This window comes from Zalophus californianus, chromosome 6 (genome assembly GCF_009762305.2).
Source record: "Zalophus californianus isolate mZalCal1 chromosome 6, mZalCal1.pri.v2, whole genome shotgun sequence".
Lineage (NCBI taxonomy): Eukaryota > Metazoa > Chordata > Mammalia > Carnivora > Otariidae > Zalophus > Zalophus californianus.
Window position 1 is genome coordinate 125,193,117 of NC_045600.1, and position 19,901 is coordinate 125,213,017.

The window sequence follows — 19,901 nt, forward strand, 5'->3', positions numbered from 1 at the left end:
AGGGCAGGGGGAGAAGAAAGTCAGGACTCCAAAGAGTGAGGACCCCTGCTGTAGACAGCTGCCTGTGATGGGGATGGCTGGCTCCTGGGCCCTGGTCAGCCTGCAGGCCAAATCCTGCCCATTGGCCAGTGCCCAAGCTGGCCTTCACCTGCCCCAGCAAGGACACAGTGTGGAAAGGGCCTTGGGAGCGAGGTCCAGCTTCACAGAGGAAGCAATTCAGGGCTTTCCAAAGACAGTTTAGAGTTTGTCTTTTCAAAATGAGGAATTCTCAAATATCTGCCATCTATGCAAGGAAAAGTTCTCAAAAAATTTATTATAAAGGAGAAAAATGACAGAATATAAGCTTACACATTAATATTTACATTATACTCAAAATATATTACAGCTTTAATTTGTGAACAGAAATATCCTGTCTTTTCTTCTTTTTCTTTCCTGTTTTCTTTGCATCGCTGATTTGCATTTTTACTTGATCTTGTAATTTGGAAAAGAATGCTTGAGATGACTTTAAGGCTTTGTCTTTACCTTCATCCTGCAATTAAAAATATAACACACTTATGCTATAAAATCTGCTTATAAGTAAAACAAGCCAAATGATTTCAACAGCGTACAAAGTATAAAAATCCAGAAACTGAGAAGAAATTATGAAAAATCAACACCAGTTAGCACAGAGTTATTCTATGCCTTCTGTGCTGCTGTGATGTTCTTGTAACATTAAGGGAGGAGGGAGTGGAAGGCAAGGGCTGCCAGGCCCCAGGTGCTGTGAGGGCCCAGAGTTCGGGCCGTCACCCCCGCCAGGCGCCAGCAGTCTCGCACCGGCAGGCGGGCGGTGTCAGCAGGCTCAGGCCATGGAGCCGGGTGTGACCCACTGCTTGCCACCGCCTTCCCCACGAGGGCCCCCTGCAGTTTTCTTTCCTGCATCCTTACCTTTAGTAGCGAAGCTTTGCCTGTCTTGGTCAGCTGTTTTAACTTCTCAGAAGCCACTGCCTTCGTGTATTTCTCCGCTTGGTCTGGGTGGTTCTTTTCAAGCAGTTTTCTCCGCTTTTCCTTCTCTTTTAGTTTCATATGCTTCTGATATTTCTTTTTCCTCCGTTCTCGTTTCTTGTCTGTAGCTGTTTTTTCAGCAGCTGTTTTTACATCTCCGGCTTTGTTTTTTTCCTATTAAAGGTAACCACCAGCATACCAGTTAATCCAACTTAACACATCTCGGAAATGGGAGGAGTAGCAACTCCACAGAGCATGGCCAATGGGCTGTACCTACCGCCAAGAGTTGAGTAAGCAGTACCCATCTGCACCCCCCAGAGCTTTGGGAGCTCAGCTCTTTAAGACCTGGAATGCATTCTTTGACAAAGCAGACTCTTACAGCAGCAGTTCAGCTCCCAAACTACATCGCAAAGGCAGCCTGGAGAGCTGGGTTATCCCGCTGACAGTCCCAGAAGCAAGCACCCTACAGCACTTAAGACTCCAGATGGGCTTTAGGGACAGCTTCGGGGCTAAGCTGCTGAGGACAGCCACTGGCTGGCAGGAGGGGCTCCCAGAAATGGAAGGGAAACATCCAGGAGGATCAATGTCCTCTCTCTTCCCCCCAGCTGCCAGCTTATCCTGCCAGGGCCGTCACCTGCAGAGGTGGCAGAGGTCCTGAAGGGGTGGGTGTGGGTGCAGCAAAGTGCAGAGGGACAAAGAGCTGTGCTGCCAGGCCTGCCGGGAAGACGAGACCTGGCAGAAACCATTGTTCCTGTGTAATGCATGAGCTCCAATGTTCATGAGCCAGGGACTGCCTACATTTGGTTACATCCAACTTCTTCTAATAACCCAAATGTTCTATTCTAGACACTGATTCCATTGTTGATAAGCATCAAACAGATACAATAATGGGGGGGAAATGCTGATATTAAAGGATTGCTAGTCTATGAGCAACATAAACCGTTTATTTTAACCCAACATCACTGCTAGTATTCAAACTGGATTATAACAAGATATAGACATCAGATATTTACAAGAAGCTTTTATAATAATTCTGATACCTGTACCTCATAATATCAGATTATAGAAGACTGATGTTTGAATACTATGTAATACAATTAGTTTGACTACACTTAGAAACTGCTGATACATTACAATAAAAGCTACAAACTCCAGGATAATGACACTGAATAGAGATCTAGCTATAAACATAATGTCTAATGTCTAATCTAAAATCTTATATATATATATTGCTAAATGTTTATATATATATGTATATATATATATACATATATATATACATATATATTGCTAAATGTTTCAACACTGGTTTCTTACCTTGACTTCCTCCGGGGCCAGGAGAGCTGCGTCACTCACGCTCACTGGGGCTACCTCCTCCATGGTTATGGCTGGCAGGTTTGACACAACTTTAATCTCTGGAACAGGCTAGAAAAGAGACAGTACATTTAAGAGGAAGTCAGAAATAGTCCTAATATAAAATATTTATATTGTGAAACTATTTTTCTTACTATCCTTAAAATTGACTTTACTATTATTTTTATGTAGTGGTTCATCACTTACATACAACACCCAGTGCTCATCACAACAAGTACCCTCCTTAATAGCCATCATCTATTTAGCCTACCCCCCATCCACCTCTCCTCCAGCAACTCTCAGTTTGCTCTCTATTGTTAAGGTGTGACCCTATTAATTTAAAGCATAATACATAAAATACTTTATGGAGGGGCACCTGGGTGGTTCAGTCGGTTAAAAGTCTGACTTGGTTTTGGCTCAGGTCATGATCTCATAAGTCATGAGATTAAGTGCCGTATACGGGCCCATGCTCCGTAGGGAGTCTGCTTGAAGATTCTCTCTCTCTGCCCCTCCCCCCACTCACTCACTCACATATAAATAAATCTTTTAAAAAAAGCTCTCCTAGGTTTAAAAAAAATAAAAGTTTATGGAGATTATTTAAAATGTGAGATGGTTGACGGCAAAAATATTAAGCTAACTGAAATGATGGCAGTGTTGGTGGGCATTCCTGCTTGAGGAATCCTGATATCTGAGTACTTGAGGGTCTTCTCTGTCTCACTGCTGCACCAAGACCTATTTCTACATGTTTGCAGGACATTTCTGCCATATCCAAACACCAGTTCTTTCGCCTACTACACTAAACTATTCCCATCTGCCACGGATGTGGACATTTTCCAACAATCCTATCTAATGTTAAATAAATTGATTTTTGTGAATATTATCCTGCCTTTGGTCATAGAAAAAAGGCCAGCTATAAGAAATATATAGAAAAAGATGCAAGGAAAAATGCTTATCAGAACAAGAGTCAAAAATAGGCTACCTGATAAACAAATTTTCTCATCTTCCAGCTACTGAAAACATAGCTTTGCAAACAAATGTGAGATGATACAGAACTGCTTTGGAAAACTAAAACAGTATTGAAGTAAATCAAACCTATTAATTGTAAAAAGGAGAAATGTTATGCAATATTAACTGAAGAGCCTTTTTTTTTTTTTTGGAAAGAAATGCCCAGGAAAGACAGAAATTAAAACAAGCTTCATGCTGATCATGGTAATAACAGGACACCAGTGATTATTACCTAACACTTACACTAATGCTCTTTGCATCTAATTCTTGCACATTTCTGAGGAGCACCAGGGGACAGGGACAGGGACTCTGTTGCTTGAGTGGAGTAAAAGATGGAAGTGTGCCCTGGAAAGAACACAGGACTGAGGAGAGAGGGGCTCTACTGCAGAGAGTGTCACTGATTCCTTCACACACCCCTTTTCCTTACCGCAGTCCTGGCCATATGACAATCAACTAGCAGATGTGTGCCCCAGAAAATTTCAGAGACAACAACAATAAGTCATTCACACAACAGGATCCTGGATTCTAACAGAAAAAAATGTCAGAGTCTGAAAGAAATAATTTCTTCCATTGCACCACTGTTTACTTATTTATTAGGAACATTGTATTGCATTCTACAATTTAAAGAGAAATACAGAGAAAATGGGAGATAGCCCAGAAAATAACAAGAACAACAAAAATGATGAATGGTCAACAGGGCTTAAGGGGATCATGAAATATGAAACTGAATATGAAAAAAAAGTTCAAATTAAGGGGAATCTGTACCAAAAATTCTATATTTCTGAAGAGAAATAAGAAAGGCTTTCAAACTGGGTCATGTAGGCCCAAATACATTCCCTCCTTCTTCAATTCCCAAGGTTCCAAGGAAAGTCTGAGTACTTCCCCATGTCAGGCTCCGTGTTAAGTGTGATGGACACAGCAGGGAAACAGCGGTGAACAAAACACGTTTGTGCTGGCTTGGAAATGAGTACAGGACGATCGGCAATTGACCAATGGCGATCATAGTGCTATGAGGGAGGAGGGAGACGGCATTCAACCTGACACCACAGAGATAGGAAGGAGCCAGCCATGGAAAGAAGGAAGTACAGCCTAACAAGCAGAGGAGAGAGCCCAGCAGGAAGATGTGAGGAAGGGGGGCATTCTGCCCCATTGAAGGCACTGGAAGAAGACCAGTGTGGCTGGGGGCAGAAAGCTGTGGAGACGAGAGGGGTGAGAGGGAACCAGATCACATGGGGCCTTGTAAGGCACAGGAAGGGATCATGTTCCTCACATCCGTAACTTTTTCACAGTAAGACCTGCTGGCCAAGAGGGGTTGAAAATTCCTCTCTTTTCTTCATCTATTACATAGCCCACACTAGGCGCTTTGGTATCTAAAGATGGCTTCTGCCACCAAAAACTTACTGTCATAAATTACACCTGATTAGCCAAAAACAAACAAAAAAGCAGGTGATAAATGCTGATTGTCTGAAAAGACAAGATACTCACACATGACAAAACACCTAACCATCAAAGAATCAGAAGGATTTTGGTGATTACCTCTTCTGTATAGATGAAAAGTGAAGCAATTTGCCTAATTCACAAAGCTAGTTAGGGGCAGAATCAAATTCAGGTTTCTGACTTCTAGACTAGTCCCTGAAATTCATGATACCTCATTTCTAGAAAACACAAGGGACACAAAGGGGCAATAGGTGAACAAGTACCAAAAGGATGGCACAGCATATTTTATGGGTTCACAGAGGATAGTGAGAAGGAAAGGAAGCTCTAAAAAGTAAAGAAGCACTGAGCCAAGCGTGGGGGAGTCAGACAGACAAGATACTGGAGATCTGGGCCTGGTGCAGGGAACATGATGCAACGGGGAGAACACAGACCCACAGTTAGATCCAACCCTCCCAATGTCCTAATAAGCCTTGGTTTCCTCATCTGCAAAACAGAAAGACTACTATCTGCCTTAGTGTTTTGTGGATAAAGAGTTAATGGGCAGGGCCACTACCATCATCAATCCCAACTTTAGTCCTCCTCACAAGACCAACTAACTAGCAACTATCCATAGACGAGATAGCACTGGGAAAATCCCAGAGCCGGAGGGTAAGGCTGAAGCAACCCTCCCCCACCACAGAGACTGAGAAGGACTACATTAGAAGGGTAGGAGAGGCTACACTCTCACCATATCATCCCTCTCCCAGGCTGGCACAGTGCCCCATTGAGAGAGACCTGGCCTATGGTTTCTCCAGTGGGAAGAGAGGCCAAGGTGGCATTCCAGCTCCCCACGACTACAGGACACTTCCGGGCAGGCCCAATCATGTCTGTGTCATGGGGACGTGGGGCTTGACCACTGAGGATCAGACTGGGATGAAGAACAAGGGCAGGGCTTCTAGCAACCAGTGCTTGGATCTTCGCAGACTGTTGCTCCTTGTAGGAGTGCTCAAGTCGAGATCCCAGCCAGCAGCCTTGCCCATCTCTAGAGCCAAGCTGGTGCTCCTGTCTGGCTCAAAGAGATGTCTCCACCCCCAAGATCACTGCAGCATTACTTACAACAGCCAAGTCATGGAAACAATAAAAGTGCCCATCAACAGATGAATGAATAGATAATATGGTGCATATATAAATACACGAGCAGGCACACGCAGTGGAATACCATTTAGCCATAAAAAGAAGGAAATCCTGCCATCTGTGATAACACTGATGGACCCTGAGGGCATTATGCTAAGTGAGATAAGTCAAACGGAGAAAGACAAATACTGTGTGATCTGGTTAGGCAGGAAACTAGGCACGGGACAGGAGGATGGACCTTAGATGTCCTGCCCGAGAGCCCCGCCCAGGGACCGCCGCATTCTACCCATCTAGCAGTAGTTTTAGGGTTGCAACATCCCAGCAGAGAAAGAGTTAAGTTTGTTGTGCTTACTGCACTTAATGCAGAAAGCAACATTTGTCTTTATTTGACCGATATCTCTAGAATAGAAATAATGTTGTGGTTGCCCACTCTTGCAGGCACTTAGAATACATCTTGGAAAGGACATGAATACTTGGCTAATCATTAATAATCCAGGCCTGTCACTGAAATGTTGCCACCCTAGGACCCTCCCGAAAGAAAAAAATGATATAAGCCCACACCCCAGAGTTTCTGGGGCCTTTGTCTCTCTTGACTGGCCCGCTCCTCCCTTGGCGTGTATTTTAATAAAACTCTGCTCTGCTTTAAAACAGCAGGATGACTACAGTTAACAGTATTGTATACTTCAAAGTTGTTAAGAAAGTAGATCTTAAAAGCTCTCATCATAAAAAGAAAACTACAACTATGTGGGGTGATGGATATTAACTAAACTTTTTTTTTTTAAGATTTTATTTATTTGACAGAGAGAGAGAGACAGAGGGAACACAAGCAGGGGGAGTGGGAGAGGGAGAAGCAGGCTTCCCGCTGAGCAGGGAGCCCAATATGGGGCTTGATCCCAGGACCCCGGAATTGTGACCTGAGCCGAAGGCAGACACCCAACGACTGAGCCACCCAGGCGCCCCTAACTAAACTTACCGTGGTAATCATTCCCCAATATACACACCCAGGTATGCCATGCCTTTCAAAAGTTCACACTAGGCCACGTTGCTTTCAAAAAAAGACCTACATTAGTACCTGTTTTTACTAACTGACAGAAATCTGAAAAGAATTTTCACTTTTACAAAAAAAGTGAAAGCAAAAATAGCATTCAGCATCTGTTCTACAGCAAGTGGCCCTGCCCAGCTCCTTCCTCAGGAACTACACTTGGTATCTCAGCATCAAGCCACCATAGCTTTAAACAGTGTCTTCGAGCATCTGTGCTTTATCTTGATTTATTTGTGCATCCATTACGAGATTGGTCCTAAAGTATCAGAAAAGCCTAGAACAGGTTATTTTTGGGGGTCTGAAAAGCTAAAAAAAAAAAAAAAATTCCATTTAATTAATGGTAATCGCTTTTTTGCTTTACCCCATTTAGGTCTGTGAAAGGTTTTACAGTAACATTTTGCTTTCTGGTGGTGGGGGAACCTATATTATCAAGCCACTGTTGTATATCTTAAACTTACACAGTGTTACATGTCAATTATATCTTAATAAAATTGGGGAAAAGGGGTTAACATACATAAAGAACTTAATATGGCAAATAACAGGTATTCAGAAAATACCAGGTACAGACATTACAAGTCTCCAGACCAACCACAGGATGAAAATACAACTGAAGGCTGAACAATAAGAAAAGTGTGAGAAATGAAGAGACCCCGTGGCTAAGACTTTAGGTCTGGCAAGGGCCCATTTGGAGATCAGGGTGGATCAGCAGAGGAAGCCAGAACTGTCTAGGACTAAAAATTCCTACAGGTTTGTATCCTAAAACCAAACAAAGAGCTAGCCTCACAGAAGCTCAAAGAGGAATTAAGGTCGTATCTGCTCTGTCTACACACAAAACTGTTAACACACTTACTGGTTTAGGGATGAAGTGAAAGTTTGAGAGGGCATCCAATTTTAAGAAGAGGGAATCCATCATTTTCTGAATTTCTTTGTGCTCTGGATTTTCTTCTTCTGCCGTTTTTTGCTTAGGAAATAAGTTCAACAACATCAGACTGAGCAGCTTAATACACATCACAGACAAAACACAAGGGTCAATAAGGGTATGCCCCCATTTCTCATCATCAAGGCTTTGGCTTCAAGACACATCACAAGGCAGAATCAAAGTTATCAATACCATGACAGTGCCTGCACCAGCCAAAGAAGCAATGTGGTGTGTATTTTAGGAGTGGCAGCAGCCCCTCCCTCTACGATTCAGAACTTACAATTTAATCCCCTTGGTATTTACTTCTGTCAAGAACTAAGCCACTCCCACCCAGACAGCTACCATTAAAAGAAAGGGGAGCTGGGTAACAAGGGTTGGATGTTAAGGAATTGGGAACTGTTGTGCACTGTTGGTGACGATGTAAATGGTGCAGTCACAATGGAAATAAATGAGGTATAGCTCCTCAGAAAGTTAAACAGGGAACTGCCATATGACCTGGCAATTCCATCCTTAGGTAAACACCGAAGAGAATTTAAAAAGAGGTTCTCAAACACATGTAAACATCTGTTCAGAGCAACACTATTCCCAACAGCCAAAAGGTAGAAACAACCCAATGCTCACAATCCCCTTTTCCCTTTGCCCATAACGTTCATTCTAAAAGGCTAAGACTGTTATTTGCTTTTTTATTAAGGCATAACAAAAACAAAACAAAACACACCAGAATGGGGAAGCAACTGGCTCTTTGCCTCCATGACCCTGATGCCAGAGATGCATCGGGGTCTGTCTCCAATGTCTGTCATCAGAGCCCACCTTCAGCCACATCTAAGCACTTGCCAGTGCTTCTTTATTTTAACTTAACTCATTTTTTTATCCTGAACATGTTGTTTGCCTTATCCCAGCTAGTAATGGCTGTGAAATCATACACATACAACTAGAAGTTCATTCATGTGCTGTGTACCATCAGCTTGCTTACTACCTCCAGGATGGATACAAAACTTCAGAAAATACTCATCATCATCCCCAGAGGAACTCCTAATGGAATGGCTCTAGAATTAGCCTAAATTAAGTCCATACTCAAAAACTTGTGAATTCTGAGACATAAATAAAACTAATATTTACAGAGCTGGTACAGCTGTCGTGTTACATATTTAATTTTTAACTCTCATCGTTACAAAATGCTTTCTGTATTTACTGAACCCTCTCAAAGTAGCCAGGCAATGTTCAATGACATGTTCCTTCAACTACCACTTTGGGTTGCAAAGCAGCCAGGAAGAACTAATTCAAATCTTTCCAGATCTTCAACTTAACAGTGGCATCGAGGGCACTGATGGCTACTGCTGCTAAAGTGACATTAATTAATCAAATCTGGCAGGAATCTTAAATGGCTTTTGCAAATAAAAACGCCATCTCATCCCCAAGCACATACTGACCACATTCTCAATAAATCAAGTGTAAAGGAATAATTCAATTACTATACTGGTAATATAGTATGATTGGAAATACGACTTTGTCCTATTTTAACCAGGGTGAAAAGAAACAAGAATCAAAAACCAAATAACCCACCAGACCAAAAATCTGAATGAATTTCACAGGTAACTTCTAAAGTATTAATGAGAACTGATTTTAAAATTGTAGGACTACTATAATAATTGCTGGAAAGTTAGTAATTAGCTGTGGAACAATTAGGTGACCAATGAATAATTGCAAAATAAGCTCTCCTACCCCCTCAAATTCAGTGGCAATATTATAACCCCTCTATCCCTAACATACTCTGTCTCACATTTAAATGAGGTGAACCAAGGGCTCAAGATTTATTTCATGATTTTCAGCCATCAGGGTGGAATCAGTAGAACTGATTCTCTACTTCTCTTTTTTTAATAATGATGGCTTTGCCTTCTGGGCTTCCTTACCTGGTTGAGTTTGATGTACTCCTGCTCATAAATTTCAGCAAGGCTCAATTTGCTCTTCTCATGGTCTAACGTTAAACGTTTTTTATATTCATATGCATCCTCTTTCGGTCTTTCTTTACGTACTACATCATCCCAAGCCTGCAATGAAAACGTTGGAAGGCACATAAATTAACAGAATCTATCATTTCATTCTAGGCTCACATAAGACTCTTCCCCTGGAATATTTATGGTCAATCCAGAGTAAGCAAATTATAGCAAGAAGTAATTAATTTCAACCTGCAAAATGACTATTCAAGTCACAAAAAAATAAGTATTAATGAAAAGCAAAGAGGGCATTACTTAAGTTTCCTTTTTGTTTTTAAGTGCATCTTTCTCCTCGTTACCAACTTTAATTCCCCATTTCCCCATCATGGTTTGTTTAAAAGTCAATACTTTTTGTTTGTCTTGTTGCATTCAAATTTAAGGATAGTCCACATATAGTATCTACCCTTCAAACTCTTCCTATTTGGAGCAAACATTATACACGTTTTAAAGCCATCCCTTATTGTACATGTCACACACCCTGTTTTATTCTAAGTTCACAAAATAAGATCAATTCTTTCTTTTCCCATGTGATTGATATTTATTGAACACCTGTGTAGCAGAGTGTGTAGACGCCCTGCTTCATATCTCCGGCCCATCTCTGAGTTCACCTGTAGCTGCAGTGAAACCATGTCTGTACATGCTGACAGCTTCCCATATCAAGCTGGGACTCTGCTTATCCTGTGGGTTTTCTGGAATGCCAGAGGATCTTGCCTGCCTGCGCTCAAGACAGCTCTGAGGTGTCTAGCACTTAACACCTCCAGAGGCAGCTCCTGACCAGTTAAGGACTGAGTTTAGTGGATAAATATTCCAGCAGATCCATTCCCAGTGGGGTAAATCTGAGACAAATTCTACATAGATCCTCAGGGGTCCCCAGCAGGTTTCATTCCCAGTTGCCCATTGTGATGGTTAATTTCATGTGTCAATTTGACTGGGTGAAGGGATGCCTAGATGGTAAAACATTGTATCTGAGTATGTCTGTGTGGGTGTCTCTGGAAGAGATCAGTATCTGAACTAGTAGACTGAGTAAAGAAGATGCCTTCACTAATGCAGGTGGACATCATCCAATCTACCGAGGGCCCAAACAGAACAAAAAGTGGGAGGGAGGGTGAATCTGCTCTCTGCTTGAGCCGGGACATCCATCTTCTCCAGTCCCTGGACATCAGTGCTTCTAGTTTTCAGACCTTTGGACTCGGATTGGAACTTCAGCACCAGCTCCCCTGGTCCTCAGGTCTCGGGATGCAGCATTCCTAGTTTTCTGCTTGTGGATGGCAAACCATGGGATTTCTCAACCTCCATCATCACATGCGTCCTTTCCTTCCTCATTTGGGGTTATTGAAACACTTTTCAGTATTCGATTTTAATGTATCAATTGTGTTTTTGATTATCTTCCTATACTTTTTAAGTGGGTGCTCTAGGAATCTAAGATCAATTCTTAAACAAAAACTTTGCTAGGTTTGTTTTTTTTTTAAGATTTTATTTATTCATTTGACAGAGAGAGAGCACAAGCAGGGGGAGCAGCAGGCAGAGGGAGAAGCAGATTCCCCGCAGAGCAGGGAGCTCGATGCCGGGCTTAATCCCAGGACCCTGGGATCATGACCTGAGCCGAAGGCAGACGCTTAACCCACTGAGCCACCCAGGTGCCCTTTTGCTAGGTTTTTAACATTTGAAAAAAAAATAAACCCTTTATTTGTCCCAGCAGATACTGTGCCTAGATGAAAGGCCCCAAGTATGACCACATCAGGTCAGAACCAGTCACCATACCTATCACCCTCCACCAGCTTCACCAGGCACCACCAGAAAGGTGAACAAGGGGCAAGGAAGACTGGCAGCGGCTCTGGCTGTCCCCTTCTCCTCACGAACAACTGCCCATCTTTCCAGAGCACTAGTGAAAGGCAGTGTCTCACACAACAAAAGCAACAACAAAAGATGAGGATAGTGTATACTTAGTATAGACTTCAGGGTAGATTTAGGGCTTTAAATGAAGAATTGATAAACAAAATTTCTATGAAAACAAAGAAGAGTGATGGTCCCAAAATAGTCTCATCCTATTTCTAAAAATTTCAGTGACTTTTAAATTGTTAAGTTTCATTCTTACTGACCTGATCTCTTATCCTCTGCTTAATGATATCTTCCAGTTGAAGGGTGGTTTCCTCTGTGATCACAGGTGCTAAAGGAAATATAACATGTACTCATTAGGTAGACAGAAACTAGACCAGTGGTTCTCAAAGGGTGGTTCTTGAACCAACAGCATCAACACCTAGGAACTTGTTAGAAATGTGAATTCTTGGGCTCTATCCCACACCTACTGAATCAGAAAGTTGGGGGTGGGAGTGGAGAAGGGCCACCCTCTCTGTGTTTAAGTAGCTCTTCTGATGCTCCCTCCAGTTTGAGAACCACAAAACTAGAGAGTATCTGGTAATAAGCACTAATACTTTCAGTCCATGCACCTGGGGACTCTCCTCAACTTTTTTATTCTCTCTAGAACTGGATAAAATGGAAATTCATTTTGACTTCATAAGTACAAGAAAGAATTTGATGAGATGACCAGGGTTTCTGGTTAGAGTACACAATTTGATCGGCAGACAATGACAGTAGGCAATGCACACAGATCACTAGCAGAAATCATTATAAATTACATATTAGGTACCCTGTAGGCACTAACTAGCATATTAGCAATTCCTGGGTGAATTAATAGTACTGTGGCTATGTAAGAGAACGTCCTATTTCTTAGAAGATACATGTGAAAGTACTTCGGAGCGAAGAATCATGATATTGATAAGTTACTTTCAAGTGACTCGGGAAAAAAGTACACACTCTCGATCACTTACATACCCAAGGAAGGGAAAGCAAATATATAAAATGTTAACCGGTGAATTCCGGTGAACAGCATCTGTATGTCTGCTGTACTGTTTTTTCAACTTTTCTGTATGTTTACAAGTTTTTTTAATTTTTTTAAATTAATTTTACTATGTTAGTCACCATACAATACATCATTAGTTTTTGATGTAGTGATCCATGATTCATTGTTTTCGTATAACACCCAGTGCTCCATGCAGAATGTGCCCTCCTTAATACCCATCACCGGGCTAACCCATCCTCCCACCCCCCTCCCCTCTAGAACCCTCAGTTTGTTTCTCAGAGTCCATAGTCTCTCATGGTTCGTCTCCCCCTCCGATTCCCCTTCATTTTTTTCCTTCCTACTATCTTTGTTTTTTGGTTTTTTTTTTTTTTAACATATAATGTATTATTTGTTTCAGACGTACAGGTCTGTGATTCATCAGTCTTACACAATTCACAGCGCTCACCACAGCACATACCTTCCCCAATGTCCATCACCCAGCCACCCCATCCCTCCCACCCCCCACCACTCCAGCAATGCTCAGTTTGTTTCCTGAGATTAAGAATTCCTCATAGCAGGGAGATCATATGATACTACAAGTTTTTAAAATGAAAAGTTGGAGGGAAATAAATAAAACTTCTTCTCTTTCTATGAAATAGAACCGTAAAAAAGCGCGGAAACACACGCTTGCAGGAGCCCAGTGGGCTCACGTACCCATGCGGACTGCGTGGTCAAAGTGCAGAGTCTCCTCTAGGAGGCTGTTCTCTGGGCGCTTTTGAGCTGTCACTTCCCCTTGAAGCTGCCAAGGTTTTTTTTCCAACAACTCTTTTTCTAAAAATGAAATTTTTTCATTCATCTAAGAGAAAAAGTTATTACACATTTAGGAAACAAAATCAGAATTATAGCTAAATAAAAGCAACAAACAATTTTTTTTTTTTTTTTTGACATAGGGAGAGACAGTGAGAGAGGGAACACAAGCAGGGGGAGTGGGAGAGGGAGAAGCAGGCTTCCCACCGAGCAGAGAGCCCGATGCAGGGCTTGATCCCAGGACCCTGGGATCATGACCTGAGCCAGAGACAGACACTTTTAGCGACGAGCCGCCCAAGCACCCCTCAACTAACATCTTTAAAAGCACAAAAACAAGAAACGCATTATTCCTCAATACGCTTGTTTTGTTCTTGCCACCGTTTTACTACTAGCCAACAGTGACCTCCTATTCCTGATACCTGAGGTGGCGTGACGAGCTGCAGATGACCCTCCTCTTTCCCTCCCTGATTTGAAATGCCACGTTTATAATATACTGAATTCCCCCAGAAGAATTTGGGTAGATTTCTGGCCTCTATTCTAGTCTAATGGTCTATCTATTCACAAGCCACTATCAATTTTAATTTAATATTAGAGCATTACAAGATTAATTTATTAGAACATCAGTAACTGAAGAAGCCTCTTTTGACCCCACTCCCAAATCCAAATTATCTCTAACTACTAAAAGACATCTATAATGACTTTATAGTGTTCAGAATGCCAGTCTTCTCAGTCACTTTACTGAGTTCTCGTATTTTTCCTAATAGCTTTCATTCATCTGCTTAGGTTTTTCCAGTATCTTTTGCAAATATTAATGCTCACTTTAGTTTTTCTTACCTCTTATCTTTCTCTTTTGTAGTTGCACTAATACTTCTACAAGGATGTTAAAAAACAGTGGTAACGGTAATTGTGGACATTCTTATTCTTCCTTTTAAAGGGGTATTTCTAGAATTTCACCACTGAGCATGACAGCACTTTCTGGCTAGATGGGTTTGTATAAAAGTGAAAATTAGGAATGAATACTAAATTTCATCAAATGTCTTTTTGACATATAAGAACCATATGGTTTTCTCCTTATTCTGTTATTCTGTTAAAACCAAGAATTATATTAATAGATTTTCTAATCCTGAGTCAAGAAAATGAGGCCCATTTGTTTGTGGTGTTGTTAGTCTTTCACTGTGTTATTTTGGATATTTACATCACTATTCATAAATGAACCTGTGTGTGAGTGTTTTAATGTCAGGTTTGGGTATCATGTTGTAATAGCTTCACAAGAAAAAAAGTTTAGAAGCTTTACTCTTTATATGTGGGAACTGATCAAACAACATTCAATTATGTATTTCTTGAAAGTCTGATATAATTCTCCAGTAAAACTAAACCTGCTTTTCTTTTCTTTTTTTTGAGAAGACACAGGGAGGTTAGGACACTAACTCAATGCAATTTCATATTTTCTTTCCCAATGCTGCCCGCCCCCTCCTTTAAATCTTCTCTCTCTTCTAGGAACAATCTGACAATCATGGACTTAACTCATTCTCTTTTTCTAATAATTCTTTTGATATCCTTGATATATTTGATTATTTGCCTAGTCTCATTTCGAATTGTGTGATATAATTTTAATGTGTTTAAATGGCAAAGACAAATAATTGGAGCCAGGCTATATCTATTTTTTGCAAATGGCACTTCATTTGTCTGAAATCATTTCATAAGGAAATAATTTTTATCAACTTTGGAATGTTTCAGATGGAATTAACATTCAGACTATGTGAAGCCATCTACAAATTATCTCAAAGAAGCAGTATCCTTATGAGCAGTTGAAACAGCTACAAAGAGAGGTTCACAGGATAGCTAATAAAAAAAAAAAAAGCCATTAGTATAAAGAAACCAGGGACAGAGAGAAAAAACACATTTTTACACAAATCGAAAGCCACATGTTGGGAAATACAGCATTTTTGCAAATTAGCTACCATCCACATGGGGATTTTTATAGAGTGTCTGGTAGAGAGTAGCACCAAGATTTTTGTTTTTTATTTCTTTTTAAAGATGTTATTTATTTATTTGAGCGAGCGAGAAAGAGAGGGAGCACGTGGGGGGGGAGGGTCAGAGGGAGAAGCAGACTCCCCACTGAGCAGGGAGCCCGATGCAGGACTCAATCCCAGGACTCCAAGATCATGACCTGAGCTGAAGGCAGTCGCTTAACCAACTGAGCCACCCAGGCGCCCAGATTTTTGTTTTTAAGCATCTGCCTTCAGCTCAGGTCATGATCCCCCCATCCTGGGATCAAGCCCCGCCATCGGGCTCTGTGCTCAGCAGGAAGCCTGCTTCTCCCTCTCCCTCTGCCTGCCTGTCTGCCTACTTGTGATCTGTCAAATAAATAAATAAATATTTTTAAAAATAAATAAATAAATAAAGGATAAGTAAGCATTCCACCAAGAACAAGAGTAGATTAGTTATCTGTGAGTTGCACAGTTCTGGTAAACATACAAAAATTCCTTTAATTCCCAATTCTTACCTTTTCCTGTCTTTTTTCAAAAGAGGATTTAACTTCATCAGAATCTTTCTGTACATTTAAGATATTTGTATCCTCACTTTCCTCATCATCTGGCAAAGCAAAGGTCACTCTTTTCGAGGTTTCTTTATGTTGTTTACTGTCTTCACTCTCTTCAAGGTCATTATCTTCATCACTATAGTACCAAAACACTTATGAAAGGATAATACACTATTTTTCATTAGGAAAACAAAACCAATTCTCTAGAAAAGATATTCTGTATACCTCATGCAAATAGAATTCCAAAGTCATTCAGTTATTAAGGAACAGAAGGTATTATTATTCAGGTGAAACAGAACAAAAAGTGTGCAATATATAAAAAAGAAATTACTCCTCAATCTATAATACAAATGTATCTCACAATAATAATAGTAAAGGTATTTTTATTGGAACAAAAAGCAAACAAAAGCTCCTTGTAATAAAGGTTTGATTGCCACTGCCAGTGATATTTATCTTCATCGGATCATCTTTAAAGGCCCTTTAAACTCAGAGACTTTCTTCTGGCTACCTTGTGACTATCTGATCTTAGAGAATATAACTTCTTAGGACAAACATATTTGACAATTATGAGTACACACATATAATTGGATGGTTCTAGCTTACAGGATTCAAAATACTCACGTTTCAGAAATGCTCCCTTCTCCTTCTTCGTCAGCAATTTCTTCCTCATCTTCATTTGAACCCAGTTCATCGTCATGAACACTTGTTAGTTCTTCATCACTTTCAACTGGATCAAAAAAGTCTTTGTATTTCAAGTTTCTGGAACTTTTACCTGACTAAAGTAAAAAGACTTTTCAAACTTTCAATTAAGAACAGAAGAACACATTAAATCATGCGTATATGTGTATGCGTATTACATAGGGGGAACTGGTAACTGACAACACTACCATAAAACTGTAAGAACTACTAGACTTTAACAAACTGGAAGGAAGCATAGATTCATTTATAACTGGTAAGACAGAGCACAATATTCCTAACTCTAAAGCTTCTAACTATAATTATTTCCAAAATATCCCTGCCTAAAGTATACAAATGCCTTCCTCTATTATTATTTTTAGCATTTGGTGAGAATATGTTTGAGGGAAATTCTGAATACCTCTAACATGTGTGATTATGGTTCTTATACTACAAAACAAATATTCTGTGATAAGGAAACGATGGCTTTGGTTTAATTTTTCTAGTCCATTGTTTTCAACTGATCTTATATTTCATTTACACCCTGGTGAGTTTTGAGGTATTTTAAACCTCTTCTCAAGAAATAGAAAAAAATCTAATTTAAGGAGGTAGAAAGTCCTCTCTCTCTTCTCCCAAAACTTTACCTTAGGTTTTTGACTTCTAAGCAGTTCTCCCTCATCTTCATCAGAATCAACGTCTTCAAAAAAATCAATGTCTTCCTCTTCCTCATCATCTTTTTGTTCTTCTTCCTTTTCCATGTTTTCTAAAAAGGTCTCCATTTCAGACAGTTTGAAAAATTTATCATCTACTATGGACTTCTCTCTTGGTTTCCTAGGCACTTTGTCTTGCACCTTGCTCTGTTGCTCCAATTTGCTGATATCAAAATCAAGATCAGAATCCTCATCACTGAAAACTGGACTTTTCCTCAGATCAACTTTGCTCAAGTTTTTAGCTCTCTCATCCACTTTAGGATCATCACCACTCAGGTCAGCCACTTCCTCCTCCTCATCTTGTTTGAGGGCCTCCTGGCCATCAGACTCCACCTCTGAGCCTTCCTCTTCACACTCCTGCTCTTCATTCTCTGGAAGAAGACTAATGTCTTTGTCTTTAATGGTTTTACTAACTGCATTCTGGAAGTACTGTAAAATTGGTTCATTTTGCAATTCTAGTTGTTGCCAAATCTGCTCATCATCAAAATTGTCTATCACCAGTTTTTTTAACGGACTTCCGTGGATCCTGTCATTCTCTAATATTTTATTAAAATCATAAAGTACTTTTGTTAACGAAGTGAAGTTTGATGCCAATTCATCTTGAATCCTATTAAGGGAGCACAGGGAGGAAGTTTAAAGAGATTTATAATTAAAGGCAATAATTTCACAGCACTGTGAATTAAAAGGAAAAAGAAGCCCAACTCTTGTGCAAAATCAAACTTGAATGAAATATCAATTTTAAGTACAGATTCTGGCCCCTAAGAGTGTATTATCTTGCTAAGGAGCCACACTAATATATAACTAAGTCTATGATCTGCTATATGGATTTTAGGCAGGGAACTATTACACACCTCTTTGCTTAAAGATATATAGTGAATCTTAGCCTTAAATGCTCAACTCTGCTATATTATACGCCACTCCGTTCAGTCAGCCAATGGTTAACACTTGCTTTGGCAAGAGTGCTTAGAGAATACGTCTGAAGATGTGACATCTGAAATGAGACCTGTATATAAGGAGACAGTCTTACAAAGACCTGGAAACATATATTTCAAGCAGAGAAAACAGTGAGAACAAATTTCCTAAGATAGAAATGAACTTGGTGAGTTTGAGGAACAGAAATGCCAGCATGGCTGGAGTGTGGTGAAGGAGGCAGAAGGCCAGGGAGGTAGATGGGAGCTGTATCATGCAGGGCTCAGAGGTAAGAGTTCACTATTTTAAATGTAAAGAGAAGCCATCAGATGATTTTAAGCAAAGGAGGAAAATGATGTCATTTACACTTTGGAAAGATGGGCAACTGAGGGAAAGGAACGAAAGTACAGTAATTAGGTTGACACAGCCATCCAGGCAAAGGACAATAAACAACTGTGCAGGGGTTAGAGCAGCAGATACTGTGACAAGCAGTCAAATTTAGAATATAGTTTGAAGATATAACCGAAAAAATTTGCTGATGAATTAAGAGGTAGAAATGAGAAAAAGGAAGATATCAAGGAAGCAGCTTAGTTATATGTCTGAACGACTGAAAAAAACAGAGGTGCCAGTTACTGAGATAGGGAAGGCAGGTGCACGTGGAAAAGATTTTAGGGAGGGCAGAGTATAAAAGAGTAAAACAGAAACAACAGGTCATTTTGGACATAAGAAATTTGAGATGTTGAGAGCGTATATAGCTGTAGCTGCTGTGCGCCTGAAGCTCAAGGGAAAGGTCGGGTGTGAAACAAATCTGAGAGCCACCCTTTCATAGATCATACTTTTAAGTCCTTCAACAAAATACAAAGAGCTTGTGTTGGGAAGAGAGATTAAAGTCCTAATTCTCAAGAAGCTCATCGTGGGGGCTGCAACAAACAACAAATTTAATACTTTCAATAAAGTATGATAAATAAGTAAGCACTGGGTGGTTTGGGAGCATGTTGGAGAAAAGAGCAACCAACCTAGTGCACGCGCACCTGTGTGTGAAGAGTAGTGGGGTGCGTAAGACTCAATGGAAGGCTCTGGGCCTTCCTAATTGAGCTTAGTTTGGTTACTACACGACTGGGAGATCGCACTGTACAGCATTTAACAATTTAAATTTTTTTGATAGGCTAGCGGAGCGTAACTATCTGAAATCTAGGGGAAACAGATGTACGCTTCCCTTTACCTTCCCCCTACTCCAGAATTTGCTGGGGACCAGCAGTCCGCACCCACGTGAGACCTGGGCCGCACCCCGAGCCCGGGTTCCGTTCACTTACGTGAGAAAGCACTCTGGATGGCCAGTGGCTTTATCAACCTCCTTCAGACACCGCTCCAAGGTCCGTCGACGCCAGACCCGCGGAGCCATTGCTGTCTAAAACTCGGGACACAGCGCCGCATGCACAGGAAAGGGCCGCCCGGAAACCGCGCCACAAAGACGCGCCTCGCGCAAGCTGGACCCTGGAGACAAAGGTTCCGCGGCGTACAGGTTCCGGACCCACCCCCTGCTAGGGCCAATGGCAGCGCAAGAACTTTCACTGG

The 19,901-nt window shown here is 40.9% G+C and overlaps 1 protein-coding gene across 1 annotated transcript; it reads right to left on the minus strand.

Annotated features, from left to right (window-relative positions):
- Positions 1-289: 289 nt before the first annotated feature.
- On the minus strand, positions 290-19,849 carry MPHOSPH10 (M-phase phosphoprotein 10). The gene is made up of 11 exons (XM_027570998.2): positions 19,640-19,849; positions 17,352-18,024; positions 16,654-16,808; positions 15,997-16,168; positions 13,398-13,539; positions 11,944-12,011; positions 9,761-9,898; positions 7,782-7,892; positions 2,299-2,406; positions 925-1,155; positions 290-529 (listed from the first exon to the last, which is right to left on the minus strand). Exons 1-11 carry the CDS (start codon positions 19,726-19,728, stop codon positions 380-382), a joined length of 2,037 nt encoding a protein of 678 aa, XP_027426799.2. The 5' UTR covers positions 19,729-19,849; the 3' UTR covers positions 290-379.
- Positions 19,850-19,901: the final 52 nt, after the last annotated feature.